The 27761-nt window shown below is 40.8% G+C and overlaps 1 protein-coding gene across 1 annotated transcript; it reads left to right on the top strand.

The window, feature by feature from the left end:
- The first annotated feature begins 1594 nt into the window (after window positions 1-1594).
- On the top strand, window positions 1595-25646 carry LOC130928533 (gastrula zinc finger protein XlCGF26.1-like). The gene is made up of 3 exons (XM_057855217.1): window positions 1595-1984; window positions 20136-20246; window positions 21523-25646. Exons 1-3 carry the CDS (start codon window positions 1849-1851, stop codon window positions 23136-23138), a joined length of 1863 nt encoding a protein of 620 aa, XP_057711200.1. The 5' UTR covers window positions 1595-1848; the 3' UTR covers window positions 23139-25646.
- Window positions 25647-27761: the final 2115 nt, after the last annotated feature.

Raw genomic sequence — 27761 nt, 5'->3', positions numbered from 1 at the left:
ATAGCCGAATTTTATCTCCACTATCGGTTCATTGAATATTTAATGGCTAATTATTGTCGAATGGCAATTTTACTATCGATACATCTGTATCTCTCACCTGTAAAACCGGATATCCGGTCGTATCGGTTTATCGTTCTCAAGCTTAGTATTTACCCCACCCAAAAAACGTCTACGGCGCGTGAATGCAGCAGTGACGCTCAATTTCAATAGGACTCATTTTTGAGCAGTGCGTCTGTGGAGCAGCTCGATCGGTTCACGCGAGGATTGCAAGATCGTGCGAGAGTAGCTGGTATTTAAAGATAATCATACAACAACCATTTGATTTGCCTTTCAGACCCCACGTATTGGTCAGCTTTCTTTGTGAAAGTAAGGAGAAAAAAGAAGTCCTGTGCCAAAGAGTAAAGCAATCCCGATATCCAATTGTTTTTAACAAGTTTTTTTTTACAAATGAAATCCCTAGATTTTTTTTTTCTTATGAACATCTTTCTAAAGCTTTCTTGATTGGTTTTCTCAAGTTAAAACACTACGCAGAAATTAATAAATTGTGCAAGCAGGATTTTTAAAATTACTCTTATTATTTAATTACAGGTGTTTTAACTCATTTCAATTTATTTTATTTATATGGGCCATTATTTATTTTATGTATTTATGTGTTACAAATGTGATGTAGTATTCATTTATATTGTATATTTTATGTTGTATAATTTTAGTTCCTAATAAAAGTACCACAGTATTGCAGGAGCAAAAGAAATGTTCCCTGACTCAAATATTGCATCGGTAAGTTAATTTTATCAATTGACCTTTTTAATTTCGTTGACCAAAATATTGTTATGCACTGTAATTTTACTCAAGCTTATAAAAGTGTATGAAAAACGCATAAATATAGTTACTTGGATTTCTTTCATCCATCCATTTGACAATATTACCAATAAATTCATATTATTTTAAAAATGAATTTTTATTTTTGTTTCATATTGCACGCTATATAAAACGTAAGATTAGTCTAAATTTGTAAGGGCATACATCACTATTTAGAAAAATTGCCAACGGCCTCAGGTTGACAGGTACAGTATGTCATCCGCTACAATATTACCTCATGTTAGATAAGGGATTATAAGGGCTCATAATTACTATGATGTTACTTAAACATTACTCTCTAAAAATGCATTAGCTTTAAGTAAAGTACTGCCTAAGTTGTACTTCTACAGTGTTTTGTGTTGACCAACATGTAATTTAGATGCGTAGTCATGAATCAATAGAACGTTAAATGTGAATGACTTTCATGAACTGAAAATAATACAATCGTTCATTTCATCCCTGCTGACCGCCAGAGGGCGGTGCTGACCGCACTGAAGGTTTTCTTTGAAGAACTACATTTCCCAGGATCCTTATGGGCGAAATGATAACGCTACAATCCCACTGTTGATTTTTTCCCCGAATCATGTCAAAATATAGATTGACTTGTATAAGAGAAACGTTTTTATCTTGAAAGGAAACTTGTAATTTGGACAGTGTTTGTTTGTTATTTTCGAACTAGGCGGGCTTTACGGTGTGATAGGGACTGTCTTTCCCATCATGCAATCCTGACCGGAAATGCAAAAGATAAGCCTGGCCAAGGTGGAACGTTATTTTTCTTTGTCTGTGGCTTGTTTTTCCTCGATCAGTCACTTAACTAAACCGAAGCCTCGACGATGTGTTCAGCATTAGCCACATTACGGACTCAAACATCAGTTTTCGAGTCTTAGCACTCGTTGAAGTTTTGCGACCTACTTTAGCCTCTCCTCGCTGACCAACTGCTAACAAAGCTGCAAGTCACGTTGTCAAGCGTTCAGAAATCAAGTCAGGAAAATGTCAGTGACAACGACACTAGCTGCAGGAAAGTTCCAGGAGGAACTTTGTGGAGTAAAAGAGGAGCCCTCACGTCAGCAACCCTCGACTGTGTGCAAAATAATGCACGCAAAGGTTGTTCTTCACAGACTCGAAGGTTGGTTCACGTTCGATGATACGTACTTGAGGTGTCGGTATGGAAATAACGAGCACCGATTGAACTCAAATGGAACGCTCTACTGTGCAGTTAATATCTAACAAAACAATACAGCAGTAGCAGCTTGTAGGCAGCATGCATAGCACTCACAATATGGCACACGGCAACGTAGCATATACAGACCCTACTCACGTGACGTCACAGCCACGCCCCCGCGCCACGTTGTCCGTATACTCGTCATGTTAATGCATTAGCGCTTCGTAAATTCCTCCTATTATGGCGTGTTTTTCTGCTCGTTAACATTAATAATCAAAATGGTGAAGTCGTGTGTGGCGGTCGGTTGCAAAAACAGAGAAGATAGACGGAGAGACTCGGAAGTTTTACCGTATTCCGAGAGACTCGAAGAGGAGACCGAGATTGACTGCTGCAATTCGACGAGAAAACTGGGCTCCAAACGACTACCACAGATTATGTAGTAGTCATTTTACATCTGGTAAAATGCATTTAATATATATTTAGAAGGTTTTGGGCTGACAACCACAATTAAGATCATTGCTAGGCTAATCGCCAACAACATACACTCAGACGTTGTGAATGAACTACCTGAAAATATATAATTATAAGGGGATAATCAGACAGTTGTCATACAATTAATTTACAATTTCACTATTGAGGTCAAAAGCCAAAAAATAAATTCAACTAGGAACAATCTGGAGTAGTGCTATCGCACTTCATATTTATTACATATTATATTTGTATGTAGTGAGAGTGCTATCGCTAAACCATATAAACATTAAAAGCCCTAGCTCCATTGACAAATGACATGAAATACATTAGACTTGACATTGGATGTTAGCAAGAACAAAAGATTTTGAATTGAAAATTTCGTAACTCACCTTCCGAGCACAAGATTCCTGCCGAATTTTCGTGTACGAGGACCTGTTTCACCCAACCAGCAACATAGCATTTATAAGCCTCCAAGCTCTTAAAGTTTTTCAAACTTTCGTGAGAATAGGCTGATTTTGTGTGGACAAGATAGTTGTAAATATCAGGGTCAGGCAGAGACGGCGAAGGCAGCCGGTCAAAAAACATCGATTTAGGCATCAAATACGGATCTGGCGAATGGATAAACTGAAGCTTTTCCACGTAACGCCGTTTATGCAACGCATCCAATGAGTTTACAGCGTCAGATAACACCGGGGCTTCCATGAATTGCTCTATAACTTGCTCGACTAATTGAAAACAATGAGAATAGGTCTAAAAAAATAGGTACAATATGGCGGCCGGAAACAGCGACACGCCCATTTTGTGACGTAGATGAGTAGGGTCTATTGCATAGCATTTCAGACTCTTCCTCACGTCTCTTACTTCTACGAAGGCAACATTGCCACCTAGTGTTACTTTCAGGGAACACAACAGTACTGTATATTGTACATGACGGAAGACCGATCCCGGTGATGAGAATTCATTTTTCTCCCGGTGATGAGAATTCATTTTTCATGTTAAAAGTAGTGCTGTCAAGGCATTCGAAATTTTAACCGCATTTTACATAGATAAATGGTGGTTAACTTTTCTGTGTGTGTGTGTGTGTGGGGGGGGGGGGGGGGCGTGTACATATATGTATGTATACAGTATGTATATTGACCCCCCCCCTTTCCCATGACATCACTTATCGCTTTTAATGGTTTAAAAAAACAAAAAAACGCAAAAAAATGTCACCCCGGTGTTGTACCGAAATCTGCGATCCGTCAGAATCTGTGACGAAGGAGAGGGATGTTGCCGACAGCAACGACGATGAGTAATCGAAGAAGGCCACTTAGGCTAACGGCATTAACTGCCATTTGCTACGTAAATGAGGCTATACACTCGCTACAAGTTGCCGAGGCTCATTTTCCCTTTCGCGGAACAAACACATCCTGACGTTGTCATTAAAGGGGAACTTTGAAGTGGTTGGCCAACCATGTTTTTGAATAATATCAATGGCTAAACAATTATAAGCATATTTTCATTATTTTTTTAAACGCAACCCTTCCAGATTCTTTGTTTAACCCATAGCAACGCCCTTGACAACGAAAATGCTTTTCTTCGGCAATCTTTGGAAATCTTCGGAAATTACGTCACACCTAGACGTGCGAGGGAAGTCCACCATAGAACAGTATTGTTTGTTGCATTGCTTCTCTGTAAGATGCCACAGCGGTGTGTGGCGATGTTTTGTTCTCACTCAAACGAAAAGTTGTATGAGTGGCCAAAGGATAGCAGGGCACGTAAATGGACATCTTTCGTTCGCACGAAGCGAATGAATTTCACGCCATCATCGAGTAGTGTTCTCTGCTGCAAACACTTCGAAGATGCCTGCTTCCTTAACCGGTCTGCTTATGATCAAGGATTTGCCAAAAAGTAAGTGTGATTTTTGGATAGATGACTGATGACTTTGTCAAAACAGAGCTGCCAACTGTTGTGGAATGAACAGTATAAGCTAGCGACGTTAGCCGAGGCTATCCCCGATCATAGTTGTTGTTGCGTTCGCTAGGTTAAGCGTGTTTAAATTGTGCGTCATCTACGATCTTGTCCGAAAGGGTTAATCCACTGTCAATCGGGAAAGGGGTGTGGATGTGCACATAGCGGGTCGGCGTCGCGGTAATTCACGGTCACGTTGCAGATAGCCTTCTAGTTTGTGTTTCGCCGCTTCGCGATAGCCGCTGACAGGTGACAAGTGTTGCTTTTAATGTCTGGCAGCGAATCAGCGAGCGCGCAGGCCACGCAGTGAATCATGGGAAATGTAGTCTCGGGACAACACTGAATTGGTGCTTTGTAAGCTGTTCGCTTGTGTGAAAAAACTACATTTCCTCACGCCATTAGACGCCTCTTTGTTTTCTTATTGTTGCCACAAAAAAGTGGAGAAAGTCATCGGCGACTGTGATATAGTGGATATTATTTAGTTGTAATACGGGAGTTCACCAGTAGAGTGTACGCATGTCATTTAGATGTGTTATTGTTTGTGCCTTACTCCTTCACGAAGAGAGAAACGTTGTTGTTCAGAGTCACTTGGCAAGACGTTGAGTAAAGTTGTAAAAGCCAATAAAGGTGTCGTGTGGGTCACTCGGTCAAGATATAACAACGATTCATCTCCTTCTTTCCCCCCAACATTTTTGTATTATTATTTTATATGCACGAGAGCTGCCGGATCTACCAAAATGAACATGAAGTCTGATTATTATTTTTTTAACAATGTCATCAGATAGACAAAAACATAACATTATGTGCAAATGCCTGCATCTTCAAATTATAAAAATAATAACAGCCTATATCTTACCAATGTTGTAATCTCAATGGGTCTTGTATCCATTCCATGTCAGGTAGTCTAGGTACATTGTTTGCATTCTGATTAGCGTCTGGCTAATACATGTTAGATCCAACTAGGCATGTGCCGGTATGAGATTTTGACGGTACGATAACCGTGAGCAAAAATACCGCGGTTTCACGGTATCACGGTATTGCAATTATAGCTCCAAAATGTGTTATTTTGAGATGTATGAATTTAAAAAAAAAAAACTTTTTTCCATTGAACAGGATTTTTTTTCCCAGAACATAGTTGCAAATTGGAATATGAATGTATTGTTCAGATAAATAAATTATCAGTAAAAAACGTTATATTTTAAATAAAATTAAAATATAACGTAGACTATACCCACAGCTACAGCTCAAGTTGCTCAAGTTTAGAGCAAGAACAAAATAATTTCTATAAAAAAAGTAAAAACTCTTCTGATTAAAATTTTTAAAAATTTATACTGCATAATTTTTTTTGAGGATTGAAAAGCTCAAGTGAAGTTTCGCCATTTTCAGCCACTGTGTCAACTCTAGTCTACATGATGTCATGTCTTTGTGTTAGAAAGAACAAAGAATTCAAAAGTTAATAAGTTAGTTAAAAATGTATAAGTTAGTTAAAATGTAAATATTGTTGTGGAAAGGTTTCATCTAAAAAAAAAAAAAAAAAAAATCATTGGGAGTGAGACCTCTCCTTGATCCGGCGAACGTGGATTTGTGCTTAGGGCAAGATCATCTTTCCTCAATTAACGATCTTTGATGCTATGCCTTTTTTTCCCCCCTTCATTCAATCGAGTCAAGCTTGTTTTCTCACTCTGCGGCTGTCACACTCGACGAAGTTGCTCTCCCAGCTAAGCCTAGGCTAACATTCGTCTTTTATAAGCTTTTAGTTAGTTTGTATATCGAATTTCAAAGTAAAATGTGTGTTTTGTTTTTGGCGAACTTTTTCCATGGTGCTAATCTGTTTAGCTACTCACACATGGAAAAATACAATTGTACGTTTTAAATGTATTCGTTTTGTATATTCCACTTACCACGATTTGAGAGGTCAATAAATTGAAGAAAAGAACGCCTTATGTTTGGAGTATTTGTTTAGGGTTTGCTGGCTGTTTAGCCGATAGTCACTTTCACACACAGCAACAAACGGGAGGGGGTGAGCGCTTCCGCGCCACGCCACTTCTGGCTGCATTTTTGACACATGAAAAATGGCGAATACCGTACTACGGTCTGACGGAAAATTTTAGTGGTTTTGAAACCGCGACGTTTTCACACCACGGTAAACCGTGAAACCGGTAACCGGCACATGTCTAGATCCAACATAAAATTCCAAGCTCCTCTTCTTCCTCCAACTATTCAAAAACTTGGATCTCCTCCCTTGCGCTCGGTCTATCGCTTATATCGCTGTTTGAATCATTGTTTGAAGGGCTTTGTTTGGCGGCCGTATGAATGGAGCTGCCAACGCTGTTCCCGGTGTGACGTATCACTTCCGGGTTCGTCCCCTTTCAGGCTCGAACTTCGGAAACGCGATTATTTTGACAAATATACAACATATAAATTATTTTTTCATGCTTTATTTGGTGGACAATGTTTAATTACTTTACTTGTGACCCTATTTGGCATTTGAAGAAATTAGTTCACGCTACAGCTTTAAGAAAATTTCTGCTTCAAAAAAATCACATATAAATCATGAATTTTTGACGTTTTTAAAATTTCTGCTTGAATAGATTAGTTACTTTTGATTTTGTGAAATAGTGAGCTGCAATAAATTGCTATTCTTCTTATTCTTCCTGACGAGGTAATTGTGTAAATATCCCATTTAATGAATGTTTATTGTATGACTTTTGACGTTGTGAAACTGTGTGCTCTAATAAATTATATTACCGCATGGTATTTTTGAGATGATAAAATTATCCGCACTTATAAATTTCTTTGATTCTATGAATTGGATTCTTCCTTACACACTCACGCATACACAATTTTTAATGTATAAGGACAATGATATAAATGTAAATGCGGTAGTTAGTGTGTGATTTGGCTGTATTTTCCTTATACTATTTCTCAGCCCATCGAAGGCAATTCCTTTCTTATTTGACATCCTCTTACCCATCATTTGAACGCATATTTCCTCAAAACGACCTCCAGATACTATATTTTGATTGTCACGTTTTCTTATAGGTGCAGATGTGGCTGGAGAAATAGTGATACCTCTCTCTTGTGTCTAAGAACAATCAAGTCACTCTTAAAGCTCTTTGCTGATCTTCTGACACCATCCTTACTCGCCCTACTATATCTCCTCTCAACTGGACCCCCAGAGTATGTACATTTCATCATCACATATTCCGATAGGTGCAGATGTGGCTGTCGGAAATTGTGATCGTCCCCAGCTGTGGGTGGCGCCGTAACATTGACCTTTGCGAAACCAGATTAACCTAATTTTCAGGGGGTCTAATTGAGAGGAGATGTCGTATGGGGTGGGGTCAGAAAATCAGCAAAGAGCCTTAGCGGTGACTTGGGCAAGAACGTAAGGAAAACACAGCAAGCTCAATCGCTGACCATGGCATATACATTTATATCATTGCTCTTATAAAATTGTGAGTGCATGTGTGTGTAAGGAAGAGTCATAAGTTAAAAGAATAAAAGTAATTAATAAGAGCGGACAATTCCATAATATCACAACTACAATACAGTACCTAATTTAGAAATACACACACTTTCACAACATCAAAAGCCATACATTTTATGTAATTTATTTAATGGGATATTTACACAATAACCTCATCATGATAAAGAATAATAGCAATTTATTACAGCGAACTATTTCACAATGTCAAAAATTCACATGAAACAAGCAATTTTTTTTAAAGCCGACATTTTCTTAATAACGAGGTCATGATCCAATGTCATGACGTTTATACCGTGAAAGGGAAAATAAGCCTCGGCAACTTGTAGCGAGCCTCGTTTACGTAGCAAATGACAGTTCACGCCGTTAGCGTAAGTGGTCTTCGATTCGTCTTCGTCGTTGCTGTCGGCCTTGCTTTTGGAAACATCGCCCTCCTTCGTCACAGTTTCTGACGGAAACATCGCCCTCCTTCGTCACAGTTTCTGACGGATCGCAGATTTTGCTACAACACCGGCAAAGTGTGGCAGAAAATGACGGTAAATATAAAATAAACACGAAGGGGCTGAAAAAGAACATTAAGTGCAGGGAAAATGTACCTCTCCATGTGCGGAATCAACCTTTTTTTTTTTTTTTTTTTTAAACAGCGGCCTTTTCTAAAACTTGACTTGGTCGCAGGCATGATGCCATGAGGTATCATGCTCTCAGTGCATTCAATTTTGTTGCCTCGTTTGCTAGCTTTTAACCGCATACTATGCAGAATGAACTCTGTTGTAGGCTTCTCTTCTGGCTCTTCCCCATAAAAAAAGCTGTCCAAAGACGTCATCGCCCGCAGCACACAGTCAAGAGCAGCTAACATTATTGTTTACATTGCAGAGTTTCCCCTAAGATTTTTTGAAGCTGTGGTGGTAGTGGTGGGCTGCATCGGAGGCAGACAGCCCCACCAGGCCGTGCCGCGGCAAAATTGTTCCATTTCATGACAAATTAGATTTTTTTTTTTTTTTTATTAACAACTAAGGGAACGTGTGTTTTTAAATTACCTGTTAACTGATTAATCCTCCAGGTTCCATGCTCCGTGTTCGTAAAAGGACTCCAGTAACGATGACATGTTCAAAGACAACAATTTATTGCTCTAAGTTACTGACAGAGGAGTCGTAATACAGCATGCTGGGTCAGTGAACTACTCCTGGTCCTAGCTTACAAAATATCGTAGTAGACTGACCAAGTCTTTCCGGCTTGCCCGGTATTCTATACATGAGAGTGAAGAACTGAGGATGTGTGTTCATGTGAGTTCACGTGATTAGAGTCATATGTCCATGGAAGTCCCGGTCATTATTGTCACATGTGATGAATGATAATCAAAGACGTCTGCTGTCGATATGGCCGGACTGCTGGACACCCCCATGTTGTCGTCCGGCCTGAAGACTGTTGGTCTTTGTTGCCCTTTGTTCCTCGGGAGCTTCCAAAGTGAATGGCCTTCCTATGGCCCGTTGACCTTTTGCTGCTACGTCCCTCCTGACCTCCATCACGAGTCCCAAGTGGTCTCTTTTTCAAAGGGTCCCTGTGCCTAGAGAAAGTCTTAAAATCCTTGTAGCAAATACATTTCATTGTTTCATTCTTTTAATATTTTATTAAATATCAGCTATTTAATATCACTTCCCTTCACAACATTATTTTTTTTCCAATAAGAACCATAAAATATGTCGAATTCATCGTACGAGAATAAAAGTCGAAAGCATCTTGTGGTTTGGAATCGGTTTTACAAATAAGGAAATCTCTAATATTTTGCCTCATCTAAATCAAATTATAATCAAGACAGGTTTATACTAATGCTTCGTCAGAGCTCTCAGCTAAGGTACATGTATGCAAAGTGAGTAGCGGCTTACAGCTACATTACCCTTACATAATAACTAGGGCTGTCAAACGATTAAAATTTTTAATCGAGTTAATTACAGCTTAAAAATTAATTAATCGCAATTCAAACCATCTCTAAAATATGCCATATATTTATGTAAATTGTTGTTGGAATGGAAAGATAAGACACACGACGGATATATACATACAACATACTGTACATCAATACTGTATTTGTTTATTGTAACAAATCCACAAATGGCATTATTAACATTCTATTGAAGTGATCCACGGATAGAAAGACTTGTAGTTCTTAAACGATAAATGTTATAGTTACAAGTTATAGTAATTTTATATCAAAACCCCTCTTCATGTTTTCGTTTTCATAAGATTTGTAAAATTTTCAATCAAAAGTAGTTAATATAATAAGAATAAAAATAACAATAAAAATAGAGTGAAAAGTTTTACGTGTATTTTGCATTGCTATTTTGATATGGAATGCCAGTTCATTTTGCATTGTTTAACTGTGTGTCAGAATAGGGCCTCATTACTATAGACTGAAGTGCTTTTCTTTTTGTGAACATTATTATTATTTTTTTTTTTGAGAGATAGGAATATTATTTTTGTTGTGCTTTCACTAAACGATACTTATGATTGTTGTGTGTGAAGGAGTTGCCGAAGCTTATGCCAATAAACGGCGCAGTCCAAAGAACGCCTGTGTCCACTCGCCTTTACTGTATAACATATACAGTGGGGAGAACAAGTATTTGATACACTGCCAGTGTATCAAATACTGTACATATCTTCCCCAAAATACAACAAGAGACACATAATTGCCACTAAAAGAAAGAAAACTTACCGAAATATGTGTGGAGCACAAATAGCAATTTGCATTGCATTGTGAATACAGCATAAACGTCTCACAACTACTAATTCTCCCACAATAAGAAGAAATAACATGAGTATGGAACGGCACTGCCGCCAAGCGGCCGGTGGCATTCTCTTCACTCTTAATGTCCATAAACGGCCTCATTGTAATCTGTTTGAGGCAATATGCGAGCGGGTCATTCATTGCATGCGTTAATTGCGTCAAATATTTTAACATGATTAATTAAAAAAAAAAAATTAACGCCCGTTAACGCGATAATTTTGACAGCCCTTATAATAACACAAGTTTTTTTGTGGGAGCAATTGTTATGTCGCTCCTTTTTATGTCTAAATGTAAACACTTTTACACTGACACCGAGCTACGCAGACACAGCTGGCTGGTTCACACTTCTTCATTTATTATTTCTCTTTTGTTTTTCTACTTCCAATACTCAACATGTAGAACATGGACAACTGATACCATCTTGTGGTAAAATCGTGAATAACAGGTACATACATAACATTTCCTTCCCACCAAGATACATTGTCAATAACATAAAAAAAAAATTTTTTTAATTTTTTTTTTTTAAACAGCTGTACTCTTGCAAATTGCCATCAACTTAGTACCAACTTTTCAACTAAATGCTTACTCGTCACAATAACGAGCAGGTGGTTTGGTAATCCTCACAGGATAGCGTCTTTCTGTCTCTACTGTCTTGGTAGATTCCTTATGTGGTGTTTTAGGTGGATCGGTGATCTTAGGAACTTGATCCGCATCATCTTGATGGTGAGATGAGTTAGTAGTAGGCATGATGGAACTATCACTTGATGAGGAACTCACAGGAATGTTCACTGTAGTCCGTGATGGTACTGATGTGGAACGAGTCAGCATCTGGTCCACATGGCGTTTCCAGGTTCCATGAGGCCCCACATTTACTTTGTATGACACTGGTCCCGTTTTTACAATCACCACACCTTGTGTCCACTTCTCTTCCCCCTTCCTATAATCACGCACAAGGACTGTCTCTCCAACATCTAACTGTCTGTCCTTTGAGTGTTGTAGACGTCGTTGCTGTTGGTCATCCTGTGATAGGCGCACTGCTTGAGCATCATCAGGTTTCAAACAGTCCAAACGAGAAAGCAACTTCCGTCCAATGAACAACCTAGCAGGTGCTTCTTTTGTTGTTGCGTGGGGGGTGTTTCTATATGTCAACAGAAACACATCAAGCCGCTGTTGTACAGGCTTGGTTCCTCTGGAAGACTTTAAAGCCTGCTTGAACGTCTGCACGAAACGCTCTGCCAAACCATTACTGGCAGGATGGTGTGGTGCTGAACGAATATGTTTGTCACCATTTGACTTCAAAAATGTGCTAAATTCTTCCGAGCAAAATTGAGGTCCATTGGCACTAACAAGAATATGTGGAATACCATAGCGACTAAAAAGTCCTCTTAGCACTTGTATTGTCTTACTGGATGTGATACTTTCTATGATGTGTACCTCAGGCCATTTTGAATGTGCATTAACCACAACAGGATACATATGTCCTTCAAATGGACCTGCAAAGTCCACATGTATCCTTTCCCAAGGACTAGACGGCCACATCCAAGGGTGTAACGGCGCCAATGCAGGGTCTTTTTGCACACGCTGGCATGTGTAGCAGGACTTCACTTGATATTCAATTTGAGAGTCAATGCTAGGCCACAACACATAGCTGCGAGCTAGACTTTTCATCCTCACGACACCTGGATGTGCTGCATGTAGCTCTTCCAGGACATGGGGACGCAATTTTGGTGGTACAATAACTCTCACACCCCACATTAGACATCCTTGTTGAATTGTGAGTTCATGTCGGCGCATGATATAAGGAGACAGCTCTTCGTCTGCATCCTTAGCGGCAGGAAAACGACCAGTTGCCACCATTTCCACGACTCTGGACAAGGTTGAATCAGTTATGGTGCTATGCTTGGTCTTGCTGTTACTGAAAGGTAGAGTATCCAGTTGAGATGCATAGAAAACTTCTACTGCGCCTGCTTTCTCAACAGTAGCATGAGGAAGCGGGAGACTTGACAGTCGATCAGCATTAGCATGTAATTCATCTTTCCTATACTGAATGGTGTAATTATGTGCTGAAAGGAGGAGTGCCCAATGCTGCATTCTTGCCGCCGCCATAGATGGTGTGCTTTTCACTGGATGGTTGTTAGCGGGCGATGATCAGTGAGCAGCGTGAACTTGTTCCCATAAAGGTACTGACGGAATTTGCATACTCCAAACACAATTGCTAATGCCTCCCTCTCAATTTGAGCATAATTTCTTTCAGCTTTACTTAGAGTTCGCGATGCATAGGCGATGGGCTTTTCATCACCGTTTGGCATTACATGCGACAGCACAGCTCCGACTCCATATGGTCAAGCATCACAAGCTAAACGGAGGGGTAGCTCAGGATTGTAGTGTGTCAATACCTCCTGAGATACAAGGAGCTTTTTAGCTTTCTGGAAATCTGCCTCACAGTCATATGTCCACTGCCATTTCTTGTCTTTATTTAGCAGCTGGCTCAGTGGTTGTAGAACAGTAGCGAGGTCCGGAATGAAACGTCCATAGTAATTCAGCATCCCTAAAAAGGATTGTCGCTGACTGACATCACTTGGTGCTGATGCTTCCACAATGGCTCGTACCTTCTCAGGTGATTTGTGGAGCCCAGCTGCGTCGATGATATGACCCAAATATTCCACCGACTTCTGGGAAAAACAAGCACTTTTCTTTCTTGAAATGCAAGCCATATTCCTTTAGCCTGCCCAGAACAGCATCCAGGGTTTGAGATGTGTCTGTTTGTCAGGACCACTGATTAGGATGTCATCCAAATAACAATGTGTAAATGACAGTCCAAGAAGTACTTGGTCCATAGCCTTCTGAAATAAGGCAGGAGCCGATGCTATACCAAATGGTAACCTGTTGAACTGGAATAGTCCTTTATGTGTTGATATTGTCAGCAATTTCTTTGAGTTCTCTTAAACTTCCATTTGTAGATAGGCATTTGATAAATCCAGCTTGCTGAAGTGTTTACCTCCTGCTAGAGATGCAAACAGATCTTCGATGCGTGGAACCGGGTACTTATCCACACATAGTGTCGTATCATCCCTTTTAATGACAGGCACCACGGGCGTAGCCCAGTCACTATGTGCCACCGGTGAAATGAACCCTAACTCTGTCAGGCGTTTCAACTCCAGCTCCACACGTGGTCGAAGAGCATAGGGCACGTTACGTGGCAGGCAAAATTTGGGCACACTGTCAGATTTGAGGGTCAACTTGGCCTTAACACCTTTCATAGTGCCCAGCCTAGTTGAGAAAACAGCTGAGTGTCTTTCTAACACAGTCTCCTAGCTGTCATCTTGTCGTTGCTCAATAGCATGTACAGTCTTTAAATCTTTCCAGTTCAGTTTAATGACTTTCAGCCATTCCCTACCAAATAAAGGGGGGGCATTGACCTTTACCACGTACAAGGGCAAAACAGCACGCTGTTTGTTTACCTCCACTTGCACTTTAATTACTCCTTCTGGTGCCAGTGGCTCACCTGTGTATGTTTTTAACATTATATCTGTGGGTTGTAATGCAAGTTGACTCCACTGTCTTTTATATTGTTCCCATGGAAGCAATGACACGGCAGCCCCGGTGTCTAATTCCATCTCAATTTCCTTTCCATTTACAACAGGCATTACAGATATGCGTGAATATCTCCCTTTTTGAGACAAGGAATATAATCCCAAATCACGATCTGTATCTGATTTATTTTCACTTTAATCTTCATTTGCGTCAACGCGGTGAATCTTCATTTTCCACTTTATCATAGCGTTTATTTGCATTACCACTCTTTTGCGTCCAAAACTTGCTTCAGACCAGCATCCTTCTTGCTGCCGCTGAGAAACACTTAGGACTCCACACCTCGTCGCCAATTTATGTTATGTCGCTCCTTTTTATGTCTAAATGTAAACACTTTTACACTGACACCAAGCTACGCAGACACAGCTGGCAGGTTCACACTTCATTTATTATTTCTCTTTTGTTTTTCTACTTCCAATAGACCCCAATCACCAACGTCACGTGATCACTGTATTGTGCTGCCATATTGTCCGTCATTGTGTGTCATATTGTCAATGATCGTAGTTTGTAAAGGTGGATTCACTTGCAAATCATGGAAGCCCCGGTGCTTTCAGACGCTGTTAACTCATTGGATGAGTTGCATAAAAGCCGTTATTTGGAAAAGCTTCGGTCGATCCAGTCGCCAGAGCCATATTTGATGCCCAAACCGATGTTTCCTCCCATCCGGTCCCGTCCCGTGCGTCAGAGCTCGTCCTGAGACCACAAAATTTCCAATCATACTCCAGTTTATGTCACGATGAGGAGTCGGGTACCCAAAATTGGCACCGGCCCGAATATAAACCGACATTTGGTCAGCTGAGCGTCACCGTTGTCACAATTGTAAAATGAAATTTGATCGACAACGGGCTAGTGTGTGCCGAAAAATAGCTGCCCCGCGTGAAATGTTCCCCCTGCCGGGAGCGCTTATTTATAACGCTTTATTGATGTGAAAACATCAAATGTTTTCATGGACGCATTACAGTAATGGATTTACGACTGTAAGATCAGTTTTTAATAATTAAATTACACAAAACATTAGTAATGTATTTTAGTAACAAATCGTGGACTGGGCCACATAACCATCATTGAACAGAAATGTATTAGTCTACAGATTTTCACGACCATATCCCAATGACAATCACACAGGTATTACATTTATTAGTTCAAGCAGAGGAAAATAATACATATTCCAATATACAAGAAAGTCGTTTTCGTGTGGGTGCTCCCGTCAGGGGAGACATTTCACGCAGGGCGGCTATTTTTCAGCACAACACCTGTTGTCGCGCTCACCTTCTTGCTGCGCGACCGTGGCGACGAGCTTCGTAGTCTCTGTCTGATGATGTCTGCGATCGTGTTGGCATCATATTGATGTTTTCACCGCTGTCTAACGGCTGTCGACACAAACGCATCATGGACCGAGATAAACAAACTGTGCTGCTTTCGAGATTTGCCCTTTTAACGGTGGGCACACAGCAACTACTAAAATGACCGTTTATCTTCTCTGTTACTGCAACCAACCGCCACACATCCCTTCACCATTTTGATTAATCAATGTTAACAATTGTCAGGAAGGTTTTTGGGTTCGTTTACTAGGCGGTGATTCCTTAGACAAGCAGAAAAACACGCAGTAATGGGAGGAATGTACGTAGCATTAATATGTAAACACGATGAGCTGACTGACAATATGGCGGCACCAGTCAAGGGGGCGGAGTTGTGATGTCACGTGATTGGGGTCTATACTCAACAAGTAGAACATGGACAACTGATACCATCTTGTGGTAAAATCGTGAATAACAGGTACATCCATCCATCCATCCATCCATCCATTATCTTCCGATTGTTCCGGGGTCGGGTCGCGGGGGCAGCAGCTTTAACAGGGATGCCCAGACTTCCCTCTCCCCAGCCACTTCAACCAGCTCCTCCGGCGGGATCCCAAGGCGTTCCCAGGCCAGCCGAGAGACATAGTCTCTCCAGCGTGTCCTGGGTCGTCCCCGGGGCCTCCCGCCAGTGGGACATGCCCGGAACACCTCTCCAGGGAGGCGTCCGGGAGGCATCCGAACCAGATGCCCGAACCACCTCAGCTGGCTCCTCTCTACGCAGAGGAGTAGCGGCTCGACGCCGAGTCCCTCCCGGATGACCGAGTTTCTCACCCTATCTCTAAGGGAGAGCCCGGACACCCTGCGGAGGTAACTAATTTCGGCCACTTGTATCCGGGATCTTGTTCTTTCGGTCACGACCCAAAGCTCGTGACCATAGGTGAGGGTAGGAACGTAGATCGACTGGTAAATCGAGAGCTTTGCCTTTCGGCTCAGCTCCTTCTTCACCACTACGGACCGGTGCAGAGTCCGCATTACTGCAAACGCTGCCCCGATTCGCCTGTCGATCTCCCGCTCCCTCCTACCGTCACTCGTGAACAAGACCCCAAGATACTTGAACTCCTCCACTTGGGGCAGGATCTCATCCCCGACCCGGAGAGGGCACTCCACCCTTTTCCGACTGAGGACCATGGTCTCGGATTTGGAGGTGCTGATCTTCATCCCAACCGCTTCACACTCAGCTGCGAACCGCTCCAGTGAGAGTTGGAGGTCACGGCTTGATGAAGCCAACAGCACTAAATCATCTGCAAAAAGCAGAGATTCAATGCTGAGGTCACCAAACCGGACCCCCTCAAACGCTTCGGCTGCGCCTAGAAATTCTGTCCATAAAAATTATAAACAAAATCGGTGACAAAGGGCAGCATTGGCGGAGTCCAACTTTCACCGGGAACGAATTCGACTTACTGCCGGCAATGCGGACCAAACTCTGACACCGGTCGTACAGGGACCGAACAGCCCTTACCAAGGGGCTCGGTACCCCGTACTCCCGGAGCACCCCCCACAGGACTCCCCGAGGCACACGGTCAAACGCCTTCTCCAGATCCACAAAACACATGTAGACTGATCGGGCGAATTCGCATGCACCCTTGAGGACCCTGCTGAGGGTGTAGAGCTGGTCCACTGTTCCACGGCCGGGACGAAAACCACATTGCTCCTCCTGAATCCGAGATTCGACTTCTCGGCGGACTCTCCTCTCCAGCACCCTTGAATAGACTTTACCAGGGAGGCTGAGGAGTGTGATCCCTCTATAATTGGAACACACCCTCCGGTCCCCCTTCTTGAAAAGGGGGACCACCACCCCGGTCTGCCAATCCAGAGGCACTGGTACATACATAACAGCTATAGTACGACTTTAATCTAGTCATTCTTTTTTTTTTTTTGATTCATTTGGCCCTAATACTCGGTCGTACTATATCACCACAACAATAATAGGCCTTCTGTGAACTCATTTGCTCCCAGAAACGTATAAATAATATCTATTTTCAAATGCTTCATTGTCCCAAAAACGTATTTATACGTCTTTTGTGTTTTTTTTTTGTTTTGTTTTTACAAGAAGCATCTATAGCTTCCGCTCTATCTGAGAAACAAAAAACAAAGCTCCAAACCCATTTTAACGCAATAAAAATTGACACTGGAGGGCAGTAGCGCATTTAGTAAGACCCGCAACCCGATTCAACAGCAATGAAAGGCCAGGCAGCATGGTCGGAGCGCTGGTGGCATGATGCCAGGTGGCGGACGACCGAACAAAACAACCGAATGGACCCCTGGGATGCCAGGCGCTGGACGACCGAGCATAACGACTGGGACCACCGTGCAGCGGGCTCGTGGGATCGTGGGATCATTGTCAATGGACCCTCGTACATTGACAACTTTTATCTTCCCAAAATACTCGTGTGAAATTACAACCAGTGACGTCAGCAACGAACAAATGCTTTGCTAGCACGCGACGATTCGGGTTAAAGACACGCCATAAACTGAGCAGGAAAACTGTAGTTGTGAAAGAATATATTTTGTTCATGCTTAAAACACAACCATTATACATTATATTTTGCATGTTATTGTTATCCTTGCATGAGAACATTGTAGCATAGAGATATTAACCTGTTTGAATGTGCCTTCCCATAGACTTTATCACAATATGTCCAAATATTGACTGTTATGTTCCTGGTTTTCAATATGCCCTGAATGAATACAAGGGAGGACTGTTTTCTTATCGTTGCTCCAGCCGGGACCGGTGCTCAAGGTCTCAGCTCAAAGATGTATTTGTATGGAAAAATACCCAGGTTCGAGAGATGATGAGTTTCGTTTCTCAGCAAGTTTTGTTTCACGGTGGGCTTTGACACTGCCCTTTCAACAGTATAAATGTCCAGCCTTTATTGAACTTCTTAATACTTCTGGATTGATCTCAGCTATTTATAAAGTCTTCGAATCAGGCAATCCTTGGCTGTTTGATTCATTATTCTCATTTTGTTATCTGTTGATACTTGTCTCGGAGTTCAAAATTGAATTTCCCTGACAGTATTTTTATTTGATGTGCTATTTTCAGACAACTTCCGGCAAATAGTGCATAAATAATGAGCTAAATATATTCAGATAGACGTCATGTTCAATTATACAAATTAAAAAGTATTTATTCATGTATCTTGTAAATCTAGAAAAAACAACCATCTCATTTGCAAGATGGGGCGGCTTTTGTTATGGTGTGGCGGTGACTTCATTGACTGACATTGGAGTGGTGTAGGTGTGAAAACACCCCTGTAATGGCGGCCAACCACTAGAGGACGACATACACAAATCACTAGTCAGATTAGTCATTTGTTTTAACATTTATTCATTGATTTCAATTTGTATTTCAATATTTTTTAATTTATTTCAACATTTATTTTAGGGTTCTTCCGATCATGTTTTTTTGCTCCCGATCCGATCCCGATCATTTTAGTTTAAAACTCAGATGAATATATACATTCAACATACAATACATAAGTACTGTATTTGTTTATTATGACAATAAATCCTCAAGATGGCATTTACATTATTAACATTCTTTGTGTGAGAGGGATCCACGGGTAGAAAGACTTGTAATTCTTAAAGGATAAATGTGACTTTGTATATTGTGACTAAATATTGCCATCTAGTGTATTTGTTGAGCTTTCAGTAAATGATACTGTAGCCATTTAACTGTTCTGCCCAAATGCATGATGGGAAGTGCAACCATGACTGTGCGTAGTGGTACCAATTGATATATGTTCTCTGTGTTGGGAAATAACATAGGGTGTTAAGAAAAATATCAACTACTACCTTAATTCCCCACAATGCTTCCCACGATATTTCTAATCGTTGGGAGAGGGATTGTACGGCTTTAGCCAATTAAAAATAGACTCCAAAGGCTGCCAAAATTCACTCTACTCATTTTACGCTGCCTTTTAGCTCTATATACTGTATGGGTAAAACGGCGCCATTATAGATTGAATGCGACAATGCATGAGTGGGCCGTGCAGCGCATGCGTTAATTGCGGTAAATATTGTAACGTTATAAATGTAAAAAATATTAGTTCTCGCCGTTAACGCGATAAATTTGATAACCCTACCTTAAGCTTAAACTAAAGACTCTGGATGAGTGTAACACATTATGTCTGTAACGTTAAATACAATTAGAAAACGATTTAATTAAAAAAAAAAACCATATATATATATATATATTTAAAAAAGGCATGTCCGATATTTTTTTGCCGATTCCGCTACTTTGAAAATGACGTGATCGGACCCGATGCCGATCGATCGGGACATCTCTAATTTATTTCATATTCTCTTCATATTCTCATATTTATTTATTTCATTCTTGCACACTCGTTCCCCTTGTAACTGCATAAAATAACTTTATCTGTCATTGGCTCATCAAACTAAATGGACGAGGTTTGAGTTCATCAAGTTTGAACAAGTTTGCAAATGAAGAAATAAGATTTGTTTGTGGTCTTTCAGATCTATATGTCAGCCATGCCCATCGTCTTGAGCACCAGGAGTCTGGATGCGTCAAGGGGGAAGAGGAAGAGTTGCCATGCATCAAGGAGGAAGAGTCCGTTCACATTAAAGGTCATCCCAAGTATTGTTTTTTTCTTTAGATGAGGCAGAAATCAAATATGATACCTTCTCATCAGTACAATAGTGTCTTTCAGTCTAATATAATGGATTTTCTTTCTTAGTAGCTGTGCAATGGACTTGCGAACCGACGTAAAGTTTGCGCCGCGGCATCGACTTGACTATTGTTTGCAGATTGAAAGATTTCTATGTTAACAAATTTGCTTTGTTTGAAGTAATTACATATGTATTATGCGCAATTACAAGTGTAGAACAGACACACCGAGTTGCACAAACAAGTGCGTAACGCTGAGTCAGACACACTGACGGCAAACATCTGGTCACTCCAACCACACCAAATCAAGTGGAACATTTACTCATAGGGGTGTGACAAAGGTGTGGGAAATTTCCGATTCTTAGAATATTCGCGATTCTGCCACTGAAGATTCGAGAACGATTTACAAACTTCCGTATTCCGATTATTTAAATACGCTAAGTAAAGCAGAATTTAAAAAAAAAAAAAAAAAACTGCGCGGTCTTCGGCATGCAATGAGGAACGGACCCAGAGTAAACATCCATCGCAACTCATGCAGCAAGATAAAAAAACTGCCAAAAGACACTACAAACAACACCCAGTTGCTACAAACTTCGCCCACGGTGCTACAAACTACGCCCAAATAATGCTACAGTAGATATAACATGTTTATAAAACTAGATGTGAAATGAAACTCACCGGCGATAGTAAACAGCCGCCATCTTAAAGCAGTAGACTTCTCAGGAAGGCTCTGTTGTAGCAAACCTAATAAACTTTTTATCTAAAATACTCCTATATCCGCAAAATCTTGAATCTATCTTTAAATGATGAAACAGTTTTAAAACTTTCACATGTCAAAAGTAGACACAAGGGAAATTATGGAATAACGGGAGCAATTTTAGCAACTTTAACGGTTAATACATAACATTAAATTAATTGTATGTAGTTTAAAGCTGCTGATTCAGAATGGGGACTTGACTATTTTATTTACTGTTTTGAACTGTTAACTTGGTATTGAAATAGTAGTTATTTAAACCTGAGAGGATTTTTGTACTATTTTTGTAACTAATGTACAAAACATTAAAAGCTGTAAATACTTGGGGTGACGGGAGGCGTTGTGCGTTTTGCTATTTCTGGCTGATAGTTTTCATTTTCGGTCACTGTACTCATTTTCTCCAAGTTTTGCACAAAGAAAAGACTGGCCGATGACACGGTGGTGGTCACTAAATATATCGGTGGTTTTCTTGTGTCTTGCAGGATTCAGAAAATATCTTGATGCTGAGCCAGAATCTCCTGGCATTAAAGAGCATGTAGAGCTCCCCCAAATCAAAGAGGAGGAGGAGCCTGAGCCCTGTCAACAGAAGGAGAGAGAAGAGCACCTTCCAATCAAAAAGGAGGAGGACGAGCTGCCATATGGTAAAGAGGAGGTAAACGAGGTGCATATCACCAGGTTGACTGGTGAGCCCTTGAAGAGTGAAGATGGTCCGAGTGAGGCCAGCAGAGGGGCGGAGCCTCCAAGCGAGGGGAGTAGCAGCAGTTCAACAGAAGGATTGCAAGCAGACATTGCTCCATCAGACAGAGATGGCGCGCAGTCACACTTACCTTACAATGATGATGGTCATAAGACATCTCACGGTGACGACAAACTCTGCAAATGCTCTCAGTGTGGGAAAACCTTTGCTACTAAGCAAAGTTGTCGTAGACATATGAGGATCCACAATGGCGAAAAACCTTTTTCCTGCTCCGTTTGTGGTCAAGGATTCGCACATAAAACAACCTTACAAACTCACGAAAGAATCCACACTGGTGAAAAACCTTTTTCCTGCTCAGTTTGTGATCAAAGATTTGCTCGGAAGCCACTCTTAAAACAACACACAAGAACCCACACTGGCGAAAAACCTTTCTCCTGCTCACTTTGTGGTCAAAGATTCGCTCTGCAGCAACACTTCAAAGAGCACACAAGAACCCACACTGGCGAAAAACCTTTTTCCTGCTCAGTTTGTGATCGACGATTCACTCGGAAGGATTACTTAAAAAAACATACAAGAACCCACACTGGCGAAAAACCTTTTTCCTGCTCCATATGTGGTCAAGAATTCGCACAGAAAACAACTTTACAAACTCACGAAAGAATCCACACTGGTGAAAAACCTTTTCCCTGCTCAGTTTGTGGTCAAAGATTTGCTCTGCAGCAACACTTAAAACAACACACAAAAACACACACTGGCGAAAAACCTTTTTCCTGCTCATTTTGTGAAAAAGGATTCTCTTCAAAGAGAGAACTAGTAATTCACATAAGAACCCACACTGGAGAAAAACCTTTTTCCTGCTCAGTTTGTGATCAAAGATTTGCTTCGAAGCAATGCTTACAACAACACACAAGAACCCACACTGGCAAAAAACCTTTTTCCTGCTCAGTTTGTGGTCAAAGACTTGCTTCGAAGCAATGCCTAAAACAACACACAAGAACCCACACTGGCCAAAAACCTTTTTCCTGCTCCATTTGTGGTCAAGGATTCGCACATAAAACAACCTTACAAACTCACGAAAGAATCCACACTGGTGAAAAACCTTTTTCCTGCTCAGTTTGTGATAAAAGATTTGCTCGGAAGCCACTCTTAAAACAACACACAAGAACCCACACTGGCGAAAAACCTTTTTCCTGCTCAGTTTGTGGTCAAAGATTCGCTCTGCAGCAACACTTAAAACAACACATAAGAACCCACACTGGCGAAAAACCTTTTTCCTGCTCAGTTTGCGATCGAAGATTCACTCGGAAGGATTACTTAAAAAAACACACAAGAACCCACACTGGTGAAAAACCTTTTCCTGCTCCATTTGTGGTCAAGGATTCAGTCACAAGAGCTCCTTAAAAAGACACACAAGAATCCACACTGCGAAAAACCTTTTTCCTGCTCAGCTTGTGGTTAAGGATTCATTCGGAAGGATTGGATAAAGAAACACGTGTGTGTTGGTGTGGGAAGCAGTCGCTATTGACTGTTTTGTCATCCGTGCTGGCTTTGAGATTTTGCATGCCGGACGATTGTATTCCGTTGAGCTTTCTTTAATCCTGTTGAGGATTGGCACTTTTCGTATCTTGCTTTGTCCAATCGTTGTATGATGTGCATCCACCCTATTGCCAAAATCTCACCTGATTCAACTCTCTCAAGTTAAGTAGCATTTATTAAATATAATACTCCCCCTTTTAAACTGTACTTTTCACATTTATTATTTGAAACGACAGACCCCAAATTCCAAAAATTCAAAATCATACATAATTGATGTGATTAAATAAATATGGAAAATTAGTATATCTTGTTCAATGTTGCAAAATAATAATAAAGGAAATATTGGCTCAAAAAGTAGTTTTCTGTGGTGGGATTAATGTATATTTCATTTCTAAAAAAAAATCTATTACATTCCTACTCGTGATTGACAGAGGCATGTTACAACAGAGTATGAGGGCCTCATAAAGGGTGTTGGGGAGAAAATGTTTTGGTGTGTATCATTTTTGTTAAAAAATGAATAATCACTGTAATACATAAAACGCACAAAAATTTGTATATTTAACTTTAGAGACTAAATTTATGTTGAAAAAGTTTTTGTGAATAACATGGTCACCTCCTGACACCTTGCTTGCTACAAGGGGCACGTTGAAGGCGCTATTGGAACGGAAAAGTTCAGTGTTGACAGAGGAGGCGTAAACAGTGACATTTTCTAAAACCTGAAACTTTCGAACTTTAAAGTGTTTGCCCCTCACCACCCTTGTTTATTTTTATTCACTATGAATACGTTGTTTTTTTCATTCCACTACATTTAAATATACTTTTCATATTTTATCCTGCTATTATGTGATAAAATTATTAACCATTTCTATTCATTGTTACCAAATTTTCAACCAATTTATTAAGAGGGCTGGGACAATACAACCCACGATATCATTCACCTCGATATGGAAGGGTGACGATATAATACAGCAGGGGTGTCACTAGGTTTTTTGAACGGGGGGCTTTGCCCCCAGCAGATGCACAGGATCTAACTGAACGTTGCCTACAAGCACAAAACCTCACAAACAGCTAACAAATATTGATAATTTATTATTATTATTATTGGTGTTGTTTCAGTCTATTATAATACAGTAGAACAACAGGAAAAATGGCTACAACTGCAATTTACTTGGTAAATCGAAGCATCAAATAATGCTGACTGTTTTTAAGGGTGGCAAATCGGCCCATCACTTTGCTCTGAGTCCTACAGGTCGATAATGGTTGTGGAGTGAAAATTATTAGTGTATTATTATGACTATCCATCAATGATAATCATATGTGTATGAGCTCAGGTCCTGTACTCATCTATGCGTAAAGTGAGAAACAATTGATACCCCAGAAGGAAGTCACCCCATAGATAGTAGTAAAAAGAGTGCACACTTAACTCGATAAGCGACCAGGACCTTCACAATGCATTTCAGAGTAACTATCGAGCAGCAGCTAAGTAGCGGCAGCAGCTAAATAGCAGCGTTATTGTAGAGCTGGGATGGAACTTTGGACCGCGAAACAACAAAGGTAAGACGTTCGCATATTGTCTGTTGTATGCAAGCCAGGTTTTTATTTGTCAAACACGGAGCAGTTGGTTTATTAATTACATGGGATTCTCTGCTGTTAGTCGAGTGCTAAATATTACTACCAGCAGCGATAAATATTCACTTTCTTGGAAAACTTTCATACAGTGAAGAAAAAAATGTATATGAACCCCCTACTATTTTGTGAGTTCTCCCACTTAGAAATCATGGAGGGGTCTGATATTCTATCGAAAAAGAAAAATCCAGAAATCGCAACGTATGATTTCTTTACCGATTTATTTGTGTGTTACACAGGCAAATAAGTATTTGAACACCTGAGAAAACAAATGTTAATATTTGGTACAGTAGCCTTTGTTTGCAATTACAGATGTCAAACTTTTCCTGTAGTTTTTCACCAGGTTTGCAACACTGCAGTGGGAATCTTGGCCAACCCATCTGTCAGATTCCTGGGCTGCCGCTGAGAAACAGAGTCTGAGCTCCCGCCAAAGGTTTTCTGTTAGGCTTACATAGGCGGAGTTTGACTTTTGGGGCAGGCGGGGCACAACATGTTGATGACCCCGATATGCAGTGTCAACAATAAAATTAACTTACAAGAATATTTATTATAAGTTAAAAATGAGCGTTTTTTTTTCCCCCCCATCATTCTCAAGAGGAATTCTAAATCAGGCTGCTTAGGACAGCTATACTTTTAGCCAAGATTGTCATCCGTTGAATATGGTACGCCCGCGGGTGTCGTGCCAATGTAGTTGCCCCCGTCAAAAATTGCATCACCTGGGCGAATTCCCTGATTTGCTTGATTTCTGATTTGTGGTGATGTATTAAAACATGGCCCATCCATAAAAAAAAAAAAAAAAAAACTTTTTTTTTTCTGTCATATAACGTAACATACGTACTGAACGTAAAAAAAGGAAATGTTCACTGTTTTACTCGTAGGATGACCTATAACTGTTATTATTGTAATTCAAGTCGTGTATGGAGTTACTCCAGTTTAATAAACGTTGATGTCCAAAATATATAACTGTGGGTCTTTTCTGGCTTCAATGAATTGTTTATGTCGACATAACTCATAACTAATGTGTGTGTGTGTGCACTCCCGCGGCCAGGGAATATAATTTTTGACGGGAATAACTAAATTGGCAAGACACCGGTGGTGGCTGTGTTGTACAGTTCGCGTCTTTAGTGGGCAAATTGAAACCTCGCTCACCATTTTGGTGGTGGTCTCTGGCGTTTCATGGTACACATTTTCAATCCTTGGTTCTTGTTCAGTAGTTGTCACTTTTGAAAGTTTAGGTTTTAAAAAATTACGTATATCCACCTTACCTCTTCGGTCCTCGGGTGGTTTTGGCTGAGCAAATGACTGTCTAAGGTCCCAAGTACACCAGATGCATGATCGTTGCGGTTCCGGTCAGACTCCTGTGAAAATTAGCGCCGGAGCCAATCCGTTCCCATTATATCCTATTGTTCAACGTATACCCGCCGCGTCAGTGCTCCGGATTGACTGCGAACCATCTCCGGCGTGCCGCATGCCCGCCGGATGGTATAGGCTATTTTCTATTTTTGCTGGACACGCATCCGACAAAATGGGCAGAGCTGGGCCTAGACGTAACAGCCCAGTTGCTTATTCACGGTTTAAACACCAGCGAACATGGACGAAGAACGTTTCATCATGGAGGTGGAAAGTCACAAAGTGATATACGATGCAGCAGATCGTTATTATAAGGGCAGCATTAAAAGCGAAGCTGCAAGGTGTTTTTCTGGCAATGATATCAAACACACGACGTGCTGACAACTGTGAGGAGGAAAAAAAAAAAAAAAGCAGCGTGCCTGGAAGTGGTTCCACTGCAGAAATTCTCGTGCCCGACGCACACACAATGTCGGTTTGTATAAGTACGAAGGAGAATAAAGAGACACCCACAAGTTTCGACCTGGTGGTCTATTCAAGACGTTTCTCTTTCCTACGTTTTACTTGACTTTTCATTGAAAAACCAACAGTTTGCGCTAGGCACAGGAATCTACAGTGTTGAGACACCAATTCCAAGTATGCTGTTTATTAGTTCATGTAGTATATAATTTGCTATCCATTTCATAAATATTACGGATTATTTAACAGTTGTTTATAACAGCTCTATGAGATGATATGTGCCATAAATTTTAAATGTGCACAAACATATAAACCCACCGACACAGCCAAGGGCATAATAGGGCCCCGCCACCCTTCTACCCACACACGGAGCCCTGATCTCAACATGATGCAGTCAATCGGGAATTAAGAGACAGACACAACTAAAATATTGTAGCGTCGCCGGGGCTGTCATCGGTGGGTTAATTTATGCAGCAACGCGGGGCTGTCATTGGTGTGCTGGTCAGAGGTTCCGCTAGACATTTTCGTTGTCTGTCATTTTGACTGACAGGGTCATAAAAATCCGGTCATAATCTATTTTTACCCGTCACTTAAATTTTTAAAATGATAATGATGACATATTCAATAGTATTTAGTTTTCATTCATTTTTAATTAATATTGTAACGCTTGCTTGGCGCCGAACAATTAGACACGAAGTCGTGGTATTTTTCTCCCTCTTTACTCTGCTTAACGCCAACAACACCAACAAAACAACAACTCCGCCCCCAAAGAAAAAGAGGCAACTATATAGACCCCAATCACCAACGTCACACAATGATCTTAATTGTGGTTGTCAGCCCAAAATCTTCTAAATATATATTAATGCATCTTACCAGATATAAAATGACTACTACATAGTCTGTGGTGATCGTTTGGTGCCCAGATTTCTTGTCGAATTACAGCAGTCCATCTCGCTCTCCTCTTCGGGTCTCTCAGAATACGGTAGAACTTCAAGTCTCTCCGTCTATCTTCTCTGTTACTGCAACCAACCGCCACACACGCCTTCACCATTTTGA

Source organism: Corythoichthys intestinalis, chromosome 13 (genome assembly GCF_030265065.1).
Source record: "Corythoichthys intestinalis isolate RoL2023-P3 chromosome 13, ASM3026506v1, whole genome shotgun sequence".
Classification (NCBI taxonomy): Eukaryota; Metazoa; Chordata; class Actinopteri; order Syngnathiformes; family Syngnathidae; genus Corythoichthys; species Corythoichthys intestinalis.
Note: the sequence above shows the minus strand (reverse complement) of the source record. Positions and strands in the feature narration are given on the sequence as shown.

Bases quoted from the DNA above. Each gene is read 5' to 3' on its own strand.
- LOC130928533 (XM_057855217.1), top strand. From the start codon at position 1,849: ATGTCAGTGACAACGACACTAGCTGCAGGAAAGTTCCAGGAGGAACTT. The intron at 1,985-20,135 runs GTTGGTTCACGT...GTGGTCTTTCAG, and splicing joins TGTTCTTCACAGACTCGAAG to ATCTATATGTCAGCCATGCC. The intron at 20,247-21,522 runs GTCATCCCAAGT...TGTGTCTTGCAG, and splicing joins AGAGTCCGTTCACATTAAAG to GATTCAGAAAATATCTTGAT.